The 17,539-nt window shown below is 36.7% G+C and overlaps 2 protein-coding genes across 2 annotated transcripts in view; one reads left to right on the forward strand and one right to left on the reverse strand.

The window, feature by feature from the left end:
* The first annotated feature begins 211 nt into the window (after positions 1 to 211).
* GSG1 (germ cell associated 1) lies at positions 212 to 13,741 on the forward strand. Its single transcript, XM_051961288.1, has 5 exons — positions 212 to 558; positions 1,754 to 1,801; positions 5,074 to 5,226; positions 10,297 to 10,408; positions 12,875 to 13,741. Exons 1-5 carry the CDS (start codon positions 237 to 239, stop codon positions 13,248 to 13,250), a joined length of 1,011 nt encoding a protein of 336 aa, XP_051817248.1. The 5' UTR covers positions 212 to 236; the 3' UTR covers positions 13,251 to 13,741.
* A 196-nt stretch (positions 13,742 to 13,937) lies between these two features.
* FAM234B (family with sequence similarity 234 member B) overlaps positions 13,938 to 17,539 on the reverse strand; it is a 36,403-nt gene continuing 32,801 nt past the window's right edge. Inside the window, exon 14 of the mRNA XM_051961282.1 lies at positions 13,938 to 16,801. Within this exon, the coding sequence (XP_051817242.1) occupies positions 16,796 to 16,801 (6 nt within the window). The 3' untranslated portion in view covers positions 13,938 to 16,795. The remainder of the gene's footprint in view (positions 16,802 to 17,539) is intronic.

The following is a 17,539-nucleotide window of genomic DNA, read 5'->3' on the forward strand; positions in this document are numbered from 1 at the left end:
AATAAAAACTTAAAGGTTAGGAAAAGAGGTGATTGCCTTGGAAAAATAACAAGTTCTTCTTCAGATATGCTGAGTATAATAAAATTTTCATACAAGCACTGAGAAAAGATTTTATCATGAGTTTGGTTTCCAGTAAAGGCAGAAATGTGATGTGAATTCAAGGAATAAAAAAGGGAAATGGCCAAATCTGAAAGGGTGTTGCTGTTCCTTCCCCTGCAAATGTTTGTCTCTTGCAGATGGATTTCTTGAAGCTCCTGGCCCTCCATCATCATACTATTGTAGCAGTCATCCTCAACATGCTGGCCCTCTGTCTCTCTACCACATCCTTCCTTGGCAGTTACTGGTGTGTGGGCACACAGAAAGTGCCCAAGCCCTTGTGTGGGAAGAGTATGGCTACCAAGTGCATTGGGATGCCCGTGCCCGTGGATGGGGGGAGCAGCAATGCATCAAGTCAGGAAGTGGTGAACTACAGCTGGGAGACGGGAGACGACCGCTTCTCCTTTCGCTATTTCCATTCCGGAATGTGGCTCTCGTGCGAAGAGAACATGGAAAGCTCAGGTAATATCTCCATGCCAGAAACCTCATGTTACTTTTCAAGTGAGTCCAATACCCAGGAACAGCTTTAGCTTATCTAACTGAGGATGAAAGCAATTTGAGGAACAGAGTGACAAGGAACAACTCTGCCTTTGCCCCATAGAGATCTTTCATGGAACCATAGATGCACCTTTGAAAGTCTTAGCTTCTGATTTTGCAGACAAGAAAACTGAAACCAAAAGGGTGAGGCAGAAACATGCATAAAGTCATCCAACTTAAGCCAAGGCTAGAACCGGGATTTCCTGACCACTGAGCCAGGATTCTATCTACTACCTCCTAAAAGATCAAAAATCAGTGTTCTCCATTGGTTATTCATTTTTCACATCTTCAGTAAAAAGTACAAAAAAATTACCTTTAAGAATTTCTCACATTTTATAATAATTTCTGCACAAAAATCAATTGTGCTGCAGAGGAATTGCTTGATTTTTCATATATCAAGGATCCCTTTGGCAGTCTTGTGAAAACTTATGGATCTTTTCTCAGCATAATTTTTAATATGTAAAATAAACTACATAGCATTCACAATAAAGTTATATTAAAAGTTTTCATATATATGTATATATGAGTATAAATAGATAAGTAGAAGATACATAGAACAAATTTATAGATCCCAATTAAGAAGCCCTGTTTTATTACAATAAAGCTTCATTAAGATAAAATTAATAAAAAGAAAGAAAGGCAACATTCTATAACAAAAAGAACTACACAATAGGAAATAAGAAATTTGGGTTCTGTCCCTGTCTTTCTCTAGCTTTATAATTTAGTCAGTTGATCTCCTTGGGGCCTCAATTTCTGCATCTATAAAATAAAAAAGTTGAGGTAGTTTGCTTTTAAAATCCTTTCCAATTCTCAACACGTGTCACTGAAAATGGCATAGCAACAAGCTCAACTCCTAATATGCTCTACTGGATGCCCACTCCACCCCTCAGGCCCAAGGGTGCTTCATGGAGTGGGCTCCAATCCAATCTCTGCTACATTAATCATAATAATGGTGATGCTTATGAACTGATTTTGTCCTCTACGGCTCTAAGGCAGCACCTTCATGAAGGTGAGACAACTTAGGTAGTAGGAAAACTGATAAATGAAGGATCTGTGGCTTCCTCCGCCTCCCCATAATGTCACCTACCGGCTTCTATTGTATTTATTGTCTTTATTTTAGGGGAGAAGTGCCGCAGTTTCATTGAACTCACACCACCAGTCGAAAGAGGTATGAATGTGTCTTGATATTTATCTGGAAGATAAAGCATAAAGGAGCCTGCCTTTCAGTGGACAGAGTATATTACCTCCTTCTGGTATTATGTGGGGAACAAGGAAAGAAACTCCTGCCTAAAACATGTTCTATACCCTCCATCTTTTCCCTTACTAGAGTATCTAAAGTTTCTTTTGATTTAAAGCACTGAACCCAGATGAAACTCATTCCTTTAATGTGTATAACAACGGGAGAAGTGACGTATCAAAGGATCAACACTTTCCTTTTAATTAATTCATTAAATATTAGAAAAACTGTCATTCCTCAAGACCTTGATAGAAAGAGTCAATGCAGTGGGAGAAGTGAAAGGAATAGACTCTGGGTTCTGGGCTATGTTGGATATAGAATAATTAAGTAGCAGTAAGAAAAGATGAGTGCTAGAAGAAGACAGAGAGATATAAAAAGGGGGACTTTTCAAGCTGTCAGAGATAATCTAAGCACAAGTATCTCAGCTTTCTCTTTGTTACATGACACTTCTTGAGAATAATTAAAGGGGAACATATTCTGAGCCCCTCCAGAGTAGCTGGCTTGATTTCCCAAGCTAAGGTTAAGAGGTTTATTTTTTTCCCACATTTGACTACCCAGAATAAAGTAAAAATTGGGCACTAGCTTCCTTTAAGCACCAATTAAAGTCTTATTTTCTACAGGAAACCCTCCCTAACATCTCTTAATTCTAATGCCTTCACTCTCTTAGTTATTTCCTATTTATCTTACATACAGTTTGCTTTGTACATATCTGTTAGAATGTTGTCTCCCCTATTTGATTGTAAGCTACTTGAGGGTAGGAGCTATCTTTTGCCTTTTTTGGTATCCCTAGCACTCAGCATAGTGCCTGGTACATAATAGGTAGGTATTTAATAAGTATTTATTGAACTGAATTGAACTGCCCAGTTCTCATAAGCTTCACATTTTAGAGCTGAAAGAGATCTTAGAAACTCCTAACAACCCTCTCAATGAGGAATTTTAGTCCCAAACTCGTGAAGTCATTTGGCCAAGGCCAATAGTTAATTAAAGACAGTAATCATGTCAACAGCTACCTTTTGGTGCTTTTAGACCCCAAACCTCTTACTGAGTCTGGATGATTCCATGATTAATTGATAGTCAAGTTTCAAATAATTCAAGACCCAAAAAGAATATTTGGAAACTTGAATGATCCAAATGTTAGCCATTGGTTTGGATCATGTGATCCTAATAAATAGCTGATAATTGACTTCCCTTTCTGCAGACACGACTCATGATTGTACTGTGTACTGTGTGAGGCCCAATGACACTTAGGGTCACCCAACTCTCTCTACTTGCACCTGTTGGATGAGGCTGCAGGCTGAGAATCTTTCAAGGAGGTTCAGAGGCCTTTTCTACATGACAATGGCCATTGATTGTATGGGAAGTAATCTTTTATTTACCTTATAACCTAGTGGTTTGCACTGTGTGGTAAGGTCTAAAAGTCTAAGATAGAAAGTTAAACCAATAGCAAAAAGAAAAAAAAACTCACTTCCTTGCTCTGGCTTTTGGCAACTGAAGGGTATAGATAGTCCCTTTTCCCAGGCCTTATCTTCCCATTGCCTCAGAGGCAGAGACTTTCCTCAGTCCCCTTTTATTTGATCTATTCAAGGAAAACACAAAGACAGAGTAACTGGCTCACATGTACCCATCCCCTTCACCAGCTTACCATAGTTAACTGGACACTCTTAGTCTAAGGAGCACAAGATGACATTACTTTGGCAAAATTAGTAATATTCAAAATTTTGAAATTTTCTGTCCCAATTTATCTTAGAGCACATAAGCTTTGACCAAAATCCTAGCTTTCTGATTCACTCTTTCTGTATCAAATCTCAGCCATTTCCTAGCATGTACTCTTGGAGCTCCCCTGTTTGTGGACATGAAATACAAGGCAGCTCTGCTCATAATTTTAACTTAAGGAAAGATCAGCTTCTAAAGTATTGTTTAATATTTCTTCCCTATAACAGCCTTTAAAATATTTAAAACTAGTCCTCATATTCCCATTAAATAGATTAATATTTGTAAAGTGCTTAGAACCAGGCCCGGCTCTAGGAAGACATTTAATAAATTTTCTGCTCATTCCCTTCCCATCTTGTTCCTTTCCCCTCTGCCTAAGTCTTTTCTTAGGCTAACCTTCCCCAGCTCCTTCAATTAACCCTCATCTAACAAAAACTCCAGATCCTTTCACATTCTGGTTACCTTTCCTCTTTCATTTATCATTTTATATTCTTCCTAAAATGTGCTAACCAGAACTGAATACAATACTCCAATTATGTTTTGTTTTTTTTTTAATCTGGGTACACACCTAAGATTGCAATGTTTTTCTTGACTATCATGTCACATTGTTGACTTGGAGTTATCATTGCACTAAAATCTAAAATCCTCAGAACTTTTCTAGGCGACCCCTTGAAAAATGTTTGTATATTTTGTTTTGCTTTTTTTCCTAAGTTCTTCTTTAAAATGCAACTTTAACTATTTTTACTTTTCTTCTTTCAAATGAATATGTATTTATTTACATTTATATGTAGTATTCATGTTTACATTTAATCTTAAAGCACTTGAAATTAAATGCTAATTATTGTTTTTAGGAAGACTAGGTGGTTCAGTGGAAGACTGAGTTTAAATTCAGTCTCAGACTCTTATTGCTTACTCAGACATCTGTAAATTGGGGTAGAGAAAGAAATGGCAAATCACTCCAGTATTTTTGTTAAGACTTGGACAGGACTGAACTTGAACAACAACAAATAATTGTTGTGGTTGTTATTAATTCACTGAGCTGCATATTCCCTCCACTATCCTCACCCAGTGGTTCCATTATAATAACTATTTGTTAAAGAAGCAAATAAAGTGGGAAGGGGGGAAAATGTGTGGGAGGTGACATTTTCTCTGAGTCTGGTAATGGGAAAAATTCCATCTATAAATGATTACATGAGAATAGAATGACTTTCTAGGAACCTCCCTAGAAGTTTATGAATTTAATTAGTCATCAACATTTATGAAATGCCCATTGTGTGCAGAGTAGACCAAACTATCCTATAAGGTAATCGCAAGGAGAGGGAAATTAGACATGTCATATGAGATCAGACTTTCCTGATTTCCTCTGCTGTTCTGTTCACTAACCTTTAGCTTACAGTAAATCTTGTATGTGCATCCTATTTTTTTCTCCCAACTAGCACTTTGGGTTACTGTTTTGTTCTGATGTAATACCTCCTTTCTCTGCTTTCTGGCAGGAATACTTTGGTTTTCCCTGGGGTCAGAGATTGTCTACATCAGTCTGCTATTCATCAGCCTCCTCCTATTGCTACTGGAATTGTTCTTTCCTGGCAACCCTGGCTGTGGACTAAAGCTTGATGCCTTTGCTGCTATGTCCTCAGTTTTATCAGGTGAATATCTCCCTTGGGAGCACAGAATCACAAACCCCTCAAAGTTGGAAGAAACCTCAAGGATCACCCCAGTATACTTCCTGCATGTACAAGAATCTCCTTTACAACATAATTGCCCATCTGGCATGTGCTCTACTAGAAACTCATTGATCACTCATTCATTCACCTGATGAAGATTTTTTTTTATTAATGTGAAAATCCTTGTGTTAGCTGCTGGGGATACAAAGATAAAAACAAAACAATTCCTTCCTTTAAGAATCTTACATTATAAGGGAGAGAGAATTCCAAATATAAGTTATATAAATATAAGTGTCTCAAATCAATAGGTTTTGGACTCACATGAAGAAGTTATGATCTCAGTGATTAACCCAAAAGGATAATTTTCAACTGATTAAACCCAAAGTTTACTTTGGGAAATCTTCAAATATAGTTTATCTAGTTTTTCACAGAAATGCGTAACAGTGATCCCCTGCTGCTTTACAATCATTCAAGTAATAAATGTACTTTGTTCATGGATCAGCTCACAAAAAATGCAGAAGACACAAAATACAAATCCTAAACAATTATAGTCACAATACTTCCTCTAAGAAAAAACTGAACTTGAGTTGCCAGTGAGGCAACATCCAAGTAAATCCTTAGCTCTCCTATGGGAGTAATACTTCTTTCTATTTTCTTATTGACCTTTGTGGTTTGAACTTCCCAGAAGACAAACATACTTTGGAGCTACTAGACAGATAACCTCTTCCTTCATATTTATACTACCTAAATAACTTATTATAATCTCAGGATGCCAAAGGTAAATACCTGGTTCTCCCATCACATAGTTTTAACCTTAGTGTCCATTCAGTTGCAGGAGTCATGTGGTTAATTTTCTTTCTTCAAGAGAGCACTGAGGAATTCTTTCTCCAGAAATCAATTTCTTGAATTTGAGGTTAGTTTCAGAGCACTGTCCAAGAAATTTCTCTTCTTTGCTAAATTCCAAGGTAATAGTGTTTAGGAAATTCCTTTTCCCTACAGGAGGTTGGAATTCAGTAACAATCTTAGGCTAGTAGGCAAGTACATATGTTTCTGCCATGTGTTTCTGGAAGAACTTTATCACCACTCTAGTTACAGCACATGAAGCTTGTCATGTCCTTCTGCCACAAATAGTTACCTTTTAAAATGTCATTATGTTCTTTTCTCTGCTCCCATTCTTCCTTCTTTCCTTCCCTCTCTCCTATTAATCTTTGAAGCTTTGAAACTTTGACCCATTGCTCCTGCTATGACCAAATGGAGCAATTCTTCTTCATGATAGCCCTTTAAATATTTCAAGACAACTATCATGTTTTCCACAACTCTTGTCTCCAGGCTAAATATTGTCACAGTCCATCAAGTGATCTTTATATGGTATAATCTTGAGCACTATTGCCATTCTGGTTGATCTCCTCTTGACATTCACCTATTTACCTTTCTAAAATATGATCCCCAGAATTAAATAAGGGTAGAATAATGAGGAACTAGTAACTCCTCTAGTCCTGAAAACTATACTTCTCAATGCAACCTAAGGTTTTGTTACCATTTTTGCCTGCCATATCACTGTACTGAGAGAGAGTGCTTGATGGGGGTAAAGGACCAGTTTTGGCAACAGTAAAGCTCTAGATTTAAGTCTAGCACACAATACTTGTTTGACCACAAGCCAGCCATTTAATTTTTCAGTTACAGAAGAGTAGCCCATCAGTGGAGATTCTTTCACTGATAAAAATCAGAGGTCCTGAATTACCTTTTCCTCTCTTCCCCCCTTCAAAATCATCTTTTCTTCCTATTGAAGGAATCCCAAATGTTTTTAGAGAAACTACTGGCACATCTCACCATTTTTTCCCACAAGTATATATAAGGTTTTGCCAAATGTTTTATTAAAGTCCTAATGTGACAATCCTATCAAAAATGGAAATTAAGTTAGTCTAAAATAACTTACCCCTTTTTATTAAAGCTTTTTATTTACAAAACATATGCAAGGGTAATTTTTCAACATTGACCCTTGCAAAACCTTCTGTTCCAAATTTTCTCTTCCTTCCCCCATCCCTTCCCCTAGATGGCAGGTAGTCCCATACATGGTAAATATGTTAAAATATATGTTAAATTCAATATAGCCATACATATTTATACAGTTATCTTGCTGCACAAGAAAAATTGGATCTAGGAAAAAAAAACCTGAGAAGAAAAACAAAGTGTAAGCAAGCATCAACAGAAAGTGTGGTTTGCTATGTTTTGGTCCACACTCATTCCCACAGTCCTTTCTCTGGATGTAGATGGCTTTCTTCATCACTGAACAAGTTGAATTGGTTTGAATCATCTCATTTTTGAAGAGAGCCACGTCCATAAGAACTGATCATCATATAGTCTTGTTGTTGCCGTGTATAATGATCTCCTGGTTCTGCTCATCTCAATCAACATCAGTTCATGTAAGTCTCTCCAGGTTGCTCTGAAATCATCCTGCTAGTTGTTTCTTACAGAACAATAATATTCCATAACATTCATATACCATAACATACTCAACCATTCTCCAATTGATGGGCATCCATTCGGTTTCCAGTTTCTTGCCACTACAAAAAGGGCTGCCACAAACACTTTTACACATGTGGGACCCTTTCCCTCCTTTAAGATCTCTTTGCCCAGTAGAAACACTGCTGGGTCAAAAGGTATGCACAGAAATAACTTGTCCTTTAAAAAAATCCTTTATCTTTTGCTTTTCCATTGATTTCCAAATATATCCTTTCACCCTTCATTATCCAGAGGGCCATCTATTATAACAAAGAATAAAGCTAAAGGAAAAAAATCAACTCAAAATGACCAACTCATCTAATAATAATGCAATATTCTATATCTAGTCACCTTCCTCTTTTTTTGAGACTGAGTGATTGTTTTAATTTTTGTTGTTCTTTCCACTTCCGTTGCAATTATTACATATATGCATATATATTTTTTTCTACTATTACTGCATTTTTCATCAGTTCATAAAATTCTCTCTTTGATTCTCTGTATTCTTCATTCAACTTGTTTTGTGGCACAGTAAGAGTGCCATTCATGTGTCAAAATCAGTTTAATTATTCCCCCTATCAATGCACTTGGACTTTGTTTTCAGTTCTTTACCAAAAAGTACTGTTATCTTTGCTCTTCTTGGGATATATGCTCAAGAGTATTGACATTCACCTATTTACCTTTCTAAAATATGATCTTGTGCTTGTCAAATTATCCATGAGAAATCTCAGTTAGTGTTAACAGGTATAAACATTTTAGTCCCTTTCTTAGCATAATTCCAAATTGCTTTCCAAGATGATCTAGTTCATTATTATTGATAACTATTGTACATTATATACATTAGTATGCACATCGTTCCTTAAGATATTGACTATTCCCATCTTTTGCCATTTTCCCAATTTTTAGGTGTGATAAACAAATCTCAGAGTTGTTTTGATCCTTGTTAAAAGTGACTTAAAGCAATATTTCAAAAGGTTGTTAGTAGTTTGCAATTCTTTTGAAAACTGTTCATATTGTTCGACACTCATCCATTTGAAAATGTCTCTTGGTGCAGACTTATTCTTTTTTTTCTTTTTTTATTTTGCTGAGGCAGTTGGGGTTAAGTGACTTGCCCAGGGTCACACAGCCAGGGAGTATTAAGTGTCTGAGTCCAGATTTGAACTCAGGTCCTCCTGACTTCAGGGCTGGTGCTCTATCCACTGTACTACCTAGCTGCCCCCCTTTTATTTTCAACAGTATTTTATTTTTCCAAATACATGTAAAGGGTGCAAACCTATTCTTAATGAATTCTAGTTTGTGATTAATATGTCAGAATGTATTAGTTGAGAGGTGAAAATGAATTATAGACACTATCCCACCTGTAGTTTTTAAATGATTTTATTTATTTCAATTAACAGATATCTCTTTCCTCTCTCCCCACTACTAAAAAAGAAAAAAGAAAAAACCCAGAACAAATATTCATAGACAAGTAAAACTAAGTCTCAAATTGGTAACATCCTATATTCATCACCTCTTTGGGGAAGTGAGTAGCATGTTTTATCATCAAACTTCTGGAATCATAGTTGGTAACTGACAGATAGAATTCTTAAGTCATTCAAAGTTGTCTTTACAATGTGATTATTATATAAATTGTTTTCCTAATTTTTCTCACTTCATTCTCCATCAACTCATATAAGTAACTATGTGTTATTTTTAAAATCATATATGTGAGATACTGAGTTAATTTGTATTTTCTAAAATTTCTTTGCTTTTCATGAAAATTTATTCACCACAGAATCCTTTGAATTAAGTTTTTCCAGCGCATTTGATGATTCCGCAACTTTTTAAGAATATATTAAATATAGTGAAAGATATAGGCATATTGGTCCAGGCAGAAAAAAGATGAAGAATCCAAGAAGTAAGAGAAAGTAAGTAGGAAAACTCAGGGGAGGGAAAAAGAGGAAAGCAAGGAAATAAGACCATTGGGCTAAAAATATAGCAAGGAAAAAGACACTTTCAAAGGCTCTGGATCTAAAATTCTAGATACTGGGGCAGCTAGGTGGCGCTGTGGATAGAGCACCAGCTCCGAAGTAAGGAGAATCTGAGTTCAAATCCAGTATCAGACACTTAACACTTCCCAGCTGTGTTTCCCCCGGCAACTCACTTAACCCCAATGGCCTCAGGGAAAAATAAAATAAAATAAAATAAACTTCTAGGTATTATGTCTAAACAGTTTATAACCATTAGACTATGAGTTTGCCTTTCTTTGTATCCCCAATGCTACATACTTAATAAATGTTGATTGAATGACTGACTAATCAAGGTGAGGGCTCTTGACCTTTCAAACAGTTTTCACTATAGTTTTGAATTTTATGGGATGCAGTTTTTCTTTTGTCAGGACAAATGCCATGGGACTCCTCCATCTTTACACCCTGCCTCATCCTAGTCCCCAGTTACCTGTAGTTTCCTAAATTATGGTCCTTGAAATTGAGCATTTTTCAAAGTAGGGAGACGCTACCAAAAATGAAATCATAAGACGTAGTAACAGACTCTACTTTCCTATTCCCTCTGTAGGCCTTTTGGGGATGGTGGCACACATGATGTATACACAAGTTTTCCAGGCAACTGTCAACTTGGGACCAGAAGACTGGAGGCCACATACTTGGGATTATGGCTGGGCCTTCTAGTATGTTCACCAAAATGTTGTTTTACACACACACACACACACACACACACACACACACACACACACACACACACTTCATTGTCCTCCAGTCCCAAGGTGCTAGATCACCTTTTAAAAACCTGTTGTAAGATGGTCTTTTAGTGTCCCTTGGTCTTCACCTTATCCCTCCCCATCACTGTCAAATTTGGGGAATTAGAACCAAGATTAATTCCCAAAAAGGACTGTAGCCAAATGAAAAAGGCCTATTTGGTGACATCCAATTCACAACTCCCCAGCAAGTGCAGATGTGCTTCCCCTAGGTTTTTTTTTCCCCCCAAGTAATTTGCCCAGTTCAATTGTCCTACTCGTAATGGCACAAATCTTCATAACTTCATGCTGTTTATGTCAACTGTATCACCATTTAAGTGCCTCTCCATGAGGTGCTTGTCAAGTTATCCATGAGAAATGAGAGCTGTGTAACAAGACTCATGATTTTGAGTGGTCAATAAAAATAAGTCATTTACTTGAAAAAATACATCTATTTTAGGGAGAAATTGGATAACATCTTATTGGTGAGAAGTACCATAATGCAATGGAAAGAAAACTTGATTTGGAGTCAAAAGATCTAGTTCCCAGCTTATGGTCTCTGTGACTTTTTGAAAGCTCACCTCCCTCTCTGGGCCTCATTGTAAAATGAAAGTAGTTGGATTTGATAACTTCTAATATCCATTCTAACTAAATCTTTGATATCTAGGGCACAGGAGAGTAGAATTTAATTCCTAGACCTATGAATGACTCATTCTTCCACATGTGAAAAATCATCTACTTCCATTCTTTCCTACAAAATCTTACCCCATAAATCACTTCACAATCATGGTGTAATTTAAAAAAAAAAAAAAAAGATAAATGTTATTTATCTAGCTTCCCCCCCCCAAAAAAAAATGAGGGAAAGAAAAACTATTATCTTCTCTTCCTTCAAAATGATTTCACTTTTCTCAATGAAGTGTCTGAACATTTCTACTTTCCTCATCTAATTACTAGTTCTCTAAAACAGTGGTCATTCCTTCTTTCATGTCATAAACCCTTTTGTGAAGTTTGGCAACGCCTCCACATCCTTTCTCAGAATGATTTTTGTTGTATTCATTAATAATCCAAAAAATCAAAAAAATAATCCAAAAAACGATCAATTTCAATTGAATCAGTGAAAATAAAACTATAATTTTTACCATCCAAATTCATACATTTCTTGAAATCTATTTACAGATCCCATGAAATCAATGGATACTAGGTAAAGAACCCCTTCTTTAAAGTATTGTCATTTATTGAATGTCTACAGAGTTCCAAGTAAATTTCAGTTATACTCTAAAAACATGAAACTGTACCTAAAGGAATCACTATTCTAAAAAGAACATCATAAACCTGAAGACTAAGAGTATTGGGGAAAGTTTTTTTAACTTTTCTATATTTGCTAAATATTTATTATCTAATGCCTAACTTCCTCCTGATACTTGCTACTTTATATAGTAAAGTCTTGAAATTTCTTTCTTGAGAATTCTTCATCAACTACTAAACACTTAATATTATTCTTGCCAAACTCACTTGGGTGCCCACAGAATATTCTTATCATCTATAGCATTAGGGCATTTCTTAGCTTTGGCCACTAGCCTCATAAGCAAACTAAGCTGAGTTTGCCCTTGGAAAACAGGAGAAAATCTAGCCGTATTCCAATAAATTTGTTAGAGGAAAGAAAAAAACAATCTCCTCAAACTCACAACATTTTGTTTTGGGGCTTTTCATAACTGGAGAGATTGCTTGGGATAAGACAGGGGTGGGGAGAAGGGAGTATTCTCAATGAATGAACTTTTCACTGGAGATGAAGCCTTTCACTGGAGAACTTATCTCCCCAAATTCAAACCCAATGATCTTAAGTTGTGTATATTCCAGACAGAAGACAACATAGGAGATGAGTTCCTCAGCACAATGTCAAAAGATAGATACTAGGGACTTAAGTGAAGGAATAGAAACTTCTTGGCACTTAGAATATGGGAACATACTAGGCTTTTTTGTGTGTGTACTTAAAATAGTTTCCAAAAGACACGAGAAGTACATAAATCTGATAGCTCTAAACCTTTGCCCATAGAAACCACATTAGATATGTCAGTGTCTAACATAACAGGCAATTTTACTGTACTGACCAACATGGTCAAGTTATAAAACAACAGAAAAATATTCATACAGCTAGTCTGACTAATTTTATTACTCCATGAAGCTCTATGAACCCCTAAGATATCCATAGTCTGATCCACAAAATACTGACGTAAGACTATACATCTACTTTTCCCCACTGGACCCTAATTCTCTAAAATATACCTTCCTGTTATTAATGCATGAAAAGAGGAAGCCCTCTTATTCCCATAGACTCAACCTCCAATCACGTGGGAGAAGAACGTCAGATTCTCACTGTCTAATTCTGTTTCTTCTTCGTAGCATGGCCTGGGTTTCTTTCATCTGTTGCATGATGTCAGCCGTCACAACTCTCAACACCTATACTAAGCTGGTACTGGAATTCAAGTGTAGCCACTACAAATCCTTCAAAGAGAACCTGAGCCACTCTTCGTCCCTACACTACCAATGCCTTCTGCTGCAGAAGCAGCAGCAGTGGCAGCAGCAGCAGCAGTCACGGTCTCCAACCAACTCCAGGGACCAACTGAGCAGCTTCTACCAGGACCAAAACCAGTCTGTCCACTCGGTCTCCGTAGGGGTTGACTTTTGCTCAGAGCTACAGGAGAAGATGCTTTCACAAGAGCCTAGGATGAAACTAAGCGAAGTGCTTGAATCATTAGTTGAGGAAGAACAATGTTAGGACTACTATGGGAGAGGCAGGGGAGAGAATAAGGAGGGGGGAGCATGTAAAAAGAATAAGTCTTACCTCCTATAGCCACCAGGAATATGTGTACAACTCCAAACTTCCCTTTTTTAGCATGACTTTTGGGCACTAAGCGCAAGGTTATCTTTCAGGTTATCCAGAGCTTCCCAAATCTCCTCAGATGCCTCTTAGTCCCATCTCACCATTTCCTACTATGAAGCCAGGGTCTCTTTTCTACTTAATATAGTCTGTTGGGGACTGGGAGAATTAGAAGCTGTCAATGGGATTGTGCTTCGCATCTGGATTTTTAGCACTTCTCTTATAGGCAAGTATACCAGAGTCATCCTGGCTAGCATGAGATGAAAACAGAATACATCATTAAGTGATTTGGCGTCACATATGACGTCTTCTTAGTTTTCTTTGGACTCTCTATGGTGTATTGTACCTTCCTTTTGTTAGGTGCTCAATAAAACAAGATTTTGATTTGAGACCTCTGGGAGGAGTCAAAGGATATGCTTTCATCCTTTTCCTATTTTTAAATCCAATTCTTTTCCTTGTCCTTCCAATGACTTTCTTATTTCTCCACCAAAAAATGCCATGAATCACTTGCTCTTTTTCTTTTTTAAAATTGAATATAACCATCATTCATAGCTAAGAAAAACAAAAGGTTGTACACACAAATAGTCCTGTACATGGGGTTTATTTATTCTGTCTTGTATTCCAAATATTTTTTTACAATACACAGTTTGATGTTTCTTTTACATAGAAGATGCAGACAACATTTCACATTTATGGGAATTGATGTAACAATACCACAAAATAACAAAATTAAAGAAGGATACCTCATAGATTGGTTGAGGAGGAGAAGCAAATTCAGGACACAGTACAGAGGGTCAGTTTTATTTGTAGCAAGATGCAGATAATATTATTACTATTTCTCATAGTTGTTGTTGGGACTATTCTAGATACTCAAATGTGAAGAATAGAGAAAAGAAAGGAATGCTTACACTAAAGACTAATGCTCATTCATCCAGTTAATGGTTCCCTGAGAGAAGAGGGAGGTTTAGATACATTTGAACATGGGTTAACACCCAAACTGTCCAGATATCAACCTTCCATCACAATTCATTATCTAGTAAGTGGTTTAGGGAAGAGACTGGGGGGTGGGGGGGAGGGAGGGGAGGGAACAAGGGGGGAAGGAGAGGGTCATATCAAGTATAACCAAAATTGAATACTTAAGGTGGTAGGCAAGCACATTATCAGGAATTCACATAAAACTTTCTTTCCAGCTTTTATATTTTTGTAATTTAACCAAAAAAGAAGCATAGCTCTCTGCTAAAAATGATCTCAACTGCACATGTACTCTGAACAAATGTCCCACATATTTATGCCTAAATACGGGTAGTCAATCTGAAAGCCTGGCTATACTGGAGAAATATGAAATCCTCAGATCTCAGCAGTGTATGACAGGGAACAGCCAGGCCACAGGGACCATTACAGAGCATGACATTCAGTTTAGCTCAAATTAGATTTTGGAACCCTTTCCAACAACTGGATCTATGTAAAGCAGAGAAAGATTCTCATTCAAAATAGGACCTAGTACTACTACATCCTTCAGAGTAGATCTAAACTCCAGATGACCTGGAACATCTTATCCTACTAGGATATTTCTAGATCCAACTGGATACTTTTTCTTCCTTTCTCTGTGCCAAATTGGGATTCAGACACAGCTATTCTGCAACTGATTTTCATCACAGGTATGGGTCAAGTACTTGGAGATGTAGTATACCCAGATTGGCTGCATTCAAGCAGTACAGGGTACATATTGATAGTGACTGACCTTTTTATATTATGTCATATGACTTTCATTGGGAAAATGGAACACATGCTCTTTCAAATTTAACAACGTTATCAGTGAAATACCTAAAGTTATCATAAGATAAAAATAAGGGAGAACTACTAAAAATGTCAGTGAAGACATTAGGTATGATGTGAAGACACATCATAAAATAGTTCAAGGGAGGAAATAGTCCTTCTACTTGCTCCTTGACTAGGATTTCCTATGATATGTCACATCCATTGTGAGTATGGGTCAAAGTATCCACTGAAAGGTTTAGCCCAATAAATAACCCCTATTATAAGATAATTTATTAGAATCTACTCCTATTAAGAAGAGAGGAAGGGAACATTGGAGACTATACCAATGAACTTTCTATTTACAAAGTTACAGTATTTACACAAGAACATCACAAAATATATACAAGCTGTTCCATGGCTCTAAACGGAACTACATATCAAGGCTCAAGGTTTTAAGAGAGGGGTTCAGGAATAGCTTTTCCTCCCATACAGATTTTATACAACAAAGCAAAAATATTCTTCATATATAGAGAAAGCAAGAAAAAATTGTAGGAAGAAATTAGGCTCAATGAGGGAAGTGTACCAGTCATTAGGAAAAGTCAGTGTAATGTAAGGAAAAGAATATGAAACTCAACTCTTCCCAACTTTTAGTGTTTTTATGACCAGTAAGAAGTTTCCTCTTATTCATGACATCACAATAGAAACAGTGGATCATCTCTGACACACTGAAAACCAATATAATAAGGGGCTTTATCAGAGATAATTCACTTGAACTTATTTCTCTTACTCTGCTTGTGATAGTAATGTAGCTCTTCCCATAGCCTCTGGGTATCTGGATGGGAAGTTAGAAAGAATGGATGGAATGGATAAGAATAGCCAATATTCTCATATTGTTTTAAATTGGTGCCAATGATTGACAAATGAGATAGTTCAAGATTGACATGGGTGAGGAGGAATGAAAGGTCAAACAATGGTGACCCTAAGATAAGTGATAGGAAATTTGAAGAAGCAGAGATGACCAAATGGCCCAGATATGTTTCACACGTGCAAGGAAATGGATCTGAACTACATCTAATAAACACTCCACACTTCAAAACCCATAAAGTAACACAAAGCAAAAAAATGTTTCCTGGATATAACTACTTCTCTGATACTTCTCAGCATTTGCTTATAGGTTACATATTCATTCTCATTCATTCTCTCCCTCCCCTACCTTTTTTTTCCTTTTCCTTTTTCTTTCTTTCTTTCTCTCTTTCTCTCTCTCTGTGTGTGTCTGTGTCTCTCCCCACCCCATGTCTCTGTGTTTCTATCTCTCTGTCTCTGTCTCTCCCTCTCTCCTCTTTTTCCCTCTCCCTCTCCCTATTCCTTTCCTTTCCTTCTCCTTTTCTCCCCTACCCCCCCAATAAGGTTCACATTTTTAAATGATCCACAGAAAGCTTGTGGATGGTCCTGATATGAAAATCAAGAAGAAAAGCTAACCATTCAGGTGGAATCATTATAAAAGTGTAACAGCCTGCTCTCCAAAGTGCTCTGTATTAATTAGACAAAAGTAGCAAGACAATGTGGGGAAAGAAGCTTCCTTTTGCTTTCTCCATATACCTGATTTTACAGATTTGACTGAGGAGATTCTAAGTTAAAGAAAGGGTCCTTAATTAGTCCATTTTGAAGGCGGAGGTAACTTCAGATTAAACCTAGAGAAAAACAAGAATTTATGTTTTATTTTAATTTTGCTTTGAGATGAAAACTTTTGGATTTATTAAAGTAATAATAATAGCTCACATTTCTATGCAGCTTTAAGATTTGCAAAGTATTGTACATGCATTATGTCATTTTGTCTTCAACAATCCTGTTATAAGGTAGATAGTATTATTATTCCCATTTTACAGTTAAAAAAACTGAGGCTCAGATTGATAAATGATTTGTTCAAAATCACACAGCTGGTGCATGAAGGTCTTTCTGAGTCTAAGCCCAACACTCTATCTTTCCACTAGATCTCTAAATACAAAACCTCTCTTTTTCATATTCTTAAGTCTATGGTTGTACTTCTATTTTCAGTGCTACTGAGTTTTTCCAGGGGCTGCAGAATCTTCTAGGAAACAGGGCTGACCACAAAGAACTTCACTCTAAGCATCTACGTATTCAAAGATAATAATATCAAGAATTTCCATAGCACAGTAAAGTTTGCAAAGTGTTGGACATTCTTAGTAAATCTCATTTCATCCTCACAACAATTCTATAAGGAAAGTATTATAATTCATCACTGAATAGATAAAAAATAGAGTTCCAAAGAGCTAAAGTGATATACTATAGTCACACAGTTGGTAAGCATCAGAGGAAGAATATGAACCTGATGTTTTCCTGACTCCAAGTCCAGCATTCTTGCCAGGATCTCAATAAAGGTCTCTTCTAATATTCTTTTCCTTTTTTAT

This window comes from Antechinus flavipes, chromosome 5 (assembly GCF_016432865.1).
Source record: "Antechinus flavipes isolate AdamAnt ecotype Samford, QLD, Australia chromosome 5, AdamAnt_v2, whole genome shotgun sequence".
NCBI lineage: Eukaryota > Metazoa > Chordata > Mammalia > Dasyuromorphia > Dasyuridae > Antechinus > Antechinus flavipes.

Coding starts and splice junctions, on each gene's coding strand:
- GSG1 (XM_051961288.1), top strand. CDS start 237: ATGGATTTCTTGAAGCTCCTGGCCCTCCATCATCATACTATTGTAGCA. Junction 559..1,753: donor AGAGAACATGGAAAGCTCAG/GTAATATCTCCA, acceptor TCTTTATTTTAG/GGGAGAAGTGCCGCAGTTTC. Junction 10,409..12,874: donor GATTATGGCTGGGCCTTCTA/GTATGTTCACCA, acceptor TCTTCTTCGTAG/CATGGCCTGGGTTTCTTTCA.